The sequence below is a fragment of the Atta colombica genome, unplaced genomic scaffold (genome assembly GCF_001594045.1).
Source record: "Atta colombica isolate Treedump-2 unplaced genomic scaffold, Acol1.0 scaffold133, whole genome shotgun sequence".
Taxonomy (NCBI): Eukaryota; Metazoa; Arthropoda; class Insecta; order Hymenoptera; family Formicidae; genus Atta; species Atta colombica.
This window is the reverse complement of record NW_017259221.1, coordinates 42,906-47,105: the sequence shown is the minus strand read 5'-3', so window position 1 is coordinate 47,105 and position 4,200 is coordinate 42,906. Positions and strand designations below refer to the sequence as shown.

The window sequence follows — 4,200 nt, the reverse complement described above, 5'->3', positions numbered from 1 at the left end:
TATTATTATGTGATATATTTCATGTTCATTATTTGTTTAACTGTATAAATATATATTTGTTAATTATATAACGCGATTTTATAATTATACAATTTATACTAGCAACAATTGAATTTTACTTTCTGAACGAAGGGCGTCTCATTGAACTGTCGAATTGACGAACTCCCGTCTCCATCACTTCGTTTCCATGAACTTGAGAGGAAACATTCTCATTTTTTCCAGATGAATCCTCGATTTCGGCTTCATGTTCTTTAAGATCCATGCAATTCGAAGATTGCGCATTTTCAGGAATTCCATCTACGTGCAAATAATCTTCAGGCCAGAAATTTTCCTATTACATAAATTATTATATAAATTATTTAAGTATAAATTAGTATACAATTTTAATGTAGAAAATGTTAAAAAAGATAAATTTTCACACACAAGCACAGTGTATAAAAATCTGCCTTTTTTATTGCTCACTAAAAGCAAAAAAACAATGTTTAATATAAATTCAAAAATATTTGATACAAAATATAATTTAATTAGCGATAATGTAAATAACTCTTGTGCCTATTTGGTATAAATGTAATGTAATTAATAACTGTATACAGTAAAACTCCGAATATATTAGGGCACAAGACATTTCCGATAATAAAGGCTCACTAGTACTTATTCCGATAATAGGACCTAACTTTCAGAAAACTGAAGTCGAACACGTTGAGCTCTTATTACCCAAATTACGGCGTCTTTACTTCAGATAATAAGAGCTCAGTATATGAGTTCGTAAATTTGGAACTGAATACGAACTTGTTCGTATAAATAGAATGCAAATGAACAAAGTTTCATTCTATTGTATATTATTTTACGAAGATCTTACCTTTTAATTGATCATAATAATAATATAATTTATGTTCTATTTTGTTAAACAACTAAACAAATTAAAATATTTTTAAAAGGATTTTTATTTCTCGAAGTGAAATATGTATATATTTTATATGAATATTTTATACCTTAGATAGTTCTTTAACATTTGCACCGAATGCGCGCCGATATTCAGAAGCTGAACACTGGACTATCGATTCTGGGTAAGATTGCAGATTGTCCTTCGGTTGATCCTGCACCCGTTTCCTCCGATAGCGAGCCAGCTCGTCGACCGTTAATTCCTCCAAGAATGGCCATCTTTCCTTGGTCTTGCTCTTACGTCCTTTGTCCTTGCCCTTACCATGCGCTACCTCGGAATCCGAGGACGACTTACCGACACCACGAGGGGAGGATCTTTGCCTAATTGTAATCGATTAGAAAAATGACACCGCTTAACAGAATTTAAAATCTACTGATTTTATTTTTATTAAGTAATATTTTATCTTAAAATAATTTTATTTTGAAAAATAATTGCCAAGCTTTTTTTTTAATTTTTATTATGAAACTTCGTTTAGACCGTCGGCTTCACAAGTATTGCGGGCGAGCAGGACCATTCGCGACATGATGTGGCTAGACAGCTTGAGCTTACTGAAGATGATGAGGAACCGAAGTCGCGAATTAAGGATATAGGAGGGCGGGCCGGCAGGAGCGGCGAGGAGGCACAGGGAGGACGAGGAACAGGAAGAGAGTGGTACGATGGTACCGAACATGCCGTTACAACGGCTCTCCCAGACGCGACGAATCGATCTGCAAAATGCGCGGAGAGCTTGAAAAATAAATCTCATCCTGGCTTAATAGCTTGTGCGCACGTCAGTCTTCGCGAATTTATGTCAAAGATAAACATGATATGCGTAAGATGTTTTCAAAATATCGTAATTTTGACTATAATTATTACCATGGCAAAGAAATTTTGAGAATTAAATGAACTTGTTTTTTTTTTTCTAATAAATTGTAACTACTTATCGAATATCTCTGAAGAGGAAAATATAATAAAGGTGATCGAGAAATTAATATGATCTTTATAATTAATAAATAAATTATTTATCATAAATAATTTGTCTAAATGTTACACTATTTCTACTTTATCTACTTTATTAAACTAAATTTCCTATACTTAATTTATTTGAATCAGCAAAGAGTTTAATCAAGTAAATGTATACTTTTATCACTTTCATGCTGATTTTCTAAACATAATTACATAGTCGCAAATGGGACGAGCGACTGACTCTAAAAAAATTATCTGTAGAATAGCATGTTTATGATCTCACTGTTGCCAAATATTTTGCATATGTGCAGGTTAAAGGCAACTATACGGCACGTAAAGAGCATGTAGATATTTTTCCCTTCCGCTTTAAACTCTTCCTCGTCGGAAATTTGATAAAGCGAATTGACAATCTGTTCGAACCTGACAGCTTGTTTTGATATCGTTTTATTCGACACGAATTATGTATACCATATTCTTTCTTTTTCTTTCTCGTCCTTACAGCTCGCGCGTTCGTCGATTTATTCTCTGGTCGATTCGTAATACCGAGGTTTCGTTTTGCTCGACCCAATGGCCCCGATTTTAACGGACCCTATCCTACCCCCACACTGACTTTCTCCGCACGACAAATCTGTATGGGCGGCTAAATTAATGTCCGTACCACGTGGTTCTTGCACGCACCGGCCGACACGCGATTCAATATACCACCGGGTTCGCCGGCCGGTCAGTTATTCTACTGTCGCGGTGCGTGATTCAATCTGAACGCATTTTACAGAGCCACCGTAGGTGGCTTGCACGCGAGCTTTCTTCATGGGAGGAATCCAGGCCGTGGCCATCAAAAGTCTCACCTATCTCGTCTCTTATCGCCATTGCTTTTCAAATTAGTACTATAATTAGATGTGCTAGCGAGACGAATTGAATATTTTATTTAGCGATATTTCAACCCTTGTCTATGTTTTATTTATGCCCTAGTCCCCTAAAATTCCGCAGCGCCACATTTATTTGATGGAACACCTTTTTACCGCATTACTTTGTAAAATTAATGCAGTAAACGATATACATCTTGTTTAAACTGTTAAATTGTCTAGGCGTGATCTAACGATCGGGATAAATGGGATTAAACGGCGATGATCATTTAGCTGAAAGCATACTTGCGAAGTGCTTGCCACTTATCAAATTGAAAAAGACTCTTGAAAGTATCGCGCAAAGGCGAGAAATCAAATCAATAATATCGATGATTATAATCTTCAATATTGATAATAGATTGTTATAATTAATAGCTATCTAATTATGGATATTTTATAGAGGATGTATAAAATCCTGAATTTTAAATACACATAAAATAAATGCATTATTAGCACAGCATACATTTCTATTATTTATAAAATATACTTTATTTTGTCATTTAAATCTTGTAATATCTGTATATTATTATAACTACAGCAGTAATGTATTTATAAACGTTTCATATATATCTTTTTATAAACGAAAATTTATTAAGAATAAAAATAATAATAAACAAATAAAATAATAATATCATAAAAAAATGTTAAATGCAATTATCATTGTTTTATACAGAAAAGAAAATGAGCGAAAACAATATTCTTATAAAAAATTTATTTTAATCGCGAATTGTTTTCCACATAAATAAATAACGGAAGTTTAGAAAGAAGTAAATAATATTTTCTAAATTCTTTGGAATAGAATCTCACTTTAAAAAATTAAAATTGAGCCAATCTTGAACAAGAATCAATTTTCAATCTGCAAAAATTTCACTCTTTCATAAAAGTTTCAGAGAGTGGAAAAAGGTAATTTAATATTATTATTTTGTATGTAATAAATATATTTGGTTTGGATTGGACTAGTCTTTATCTGGCAAAAGATTTAAATTTTTACAGGAAACAGCACGGCAATGCGAGCGGGCAAATAATTATTCTACGAATCCGAGTTAAAGAGTTAATTAAACGGCGTAACTTCGATCGTGGCAAGAAGCAGCGCGAAATGTTACCTTTTGCCGGGATGGTCGCTTTTGCCCTCGCCCATCGCATCGTCCTACTCAGCAATTGCTCCTTCGAAGGATGCGAAGTGGTGACGGTCAAAAAGATCGGGGGATGTATCGTCTTCGAATTGGTATTCGGTAAATGAAGAAGAGGAAAAGGTACGAAGAAAGATGTAAGCCGAGCCAAGCCTTCCTTCTGGCGTGACTAGCTTTTCGGAGATGTTGATAAGAAGGTGAGAACCGGTGTGATACACCTGCGCAGTTGTGAGGGTTGGTCCGCCCCGTGGCAGGGTGGTGAATAGGTAGTTTTGAGACG

At 34.4% G+C, this 4,200-nt stretch overlaps 1 protein-coding gene across 1 annotated transcript in view; it reads right to left on the bottom strand.

Moving 5' to 3' along the window:
* The window catches only part of LOC108684334, a 7,882-nt gene extending 3,900 nt beyond the window's left edge, over positions 1–3,982 (bottom strand). The window contains exons 1-3 of the mRNA XM_018188600.1: positions 3,894–3,982; positions 993–1,263; positions 120–331 (exon numbers count right to left, since the gene is read on the bottom strand). Coding sequence (XP_018044089.1) covers positions 120–331; positions 993–1,263; positions 3,894–3,928 — 518 coding nt within the window. The 5' untranslated portion in view covers positions 3,929–3,982. The remainder of the gene's footprint in view (positions 1–119; positions 332–992; positions 1,264–3,893) is intronic.
* Positions 3,983–4,200: the final 218 nt, after the last annotated feature.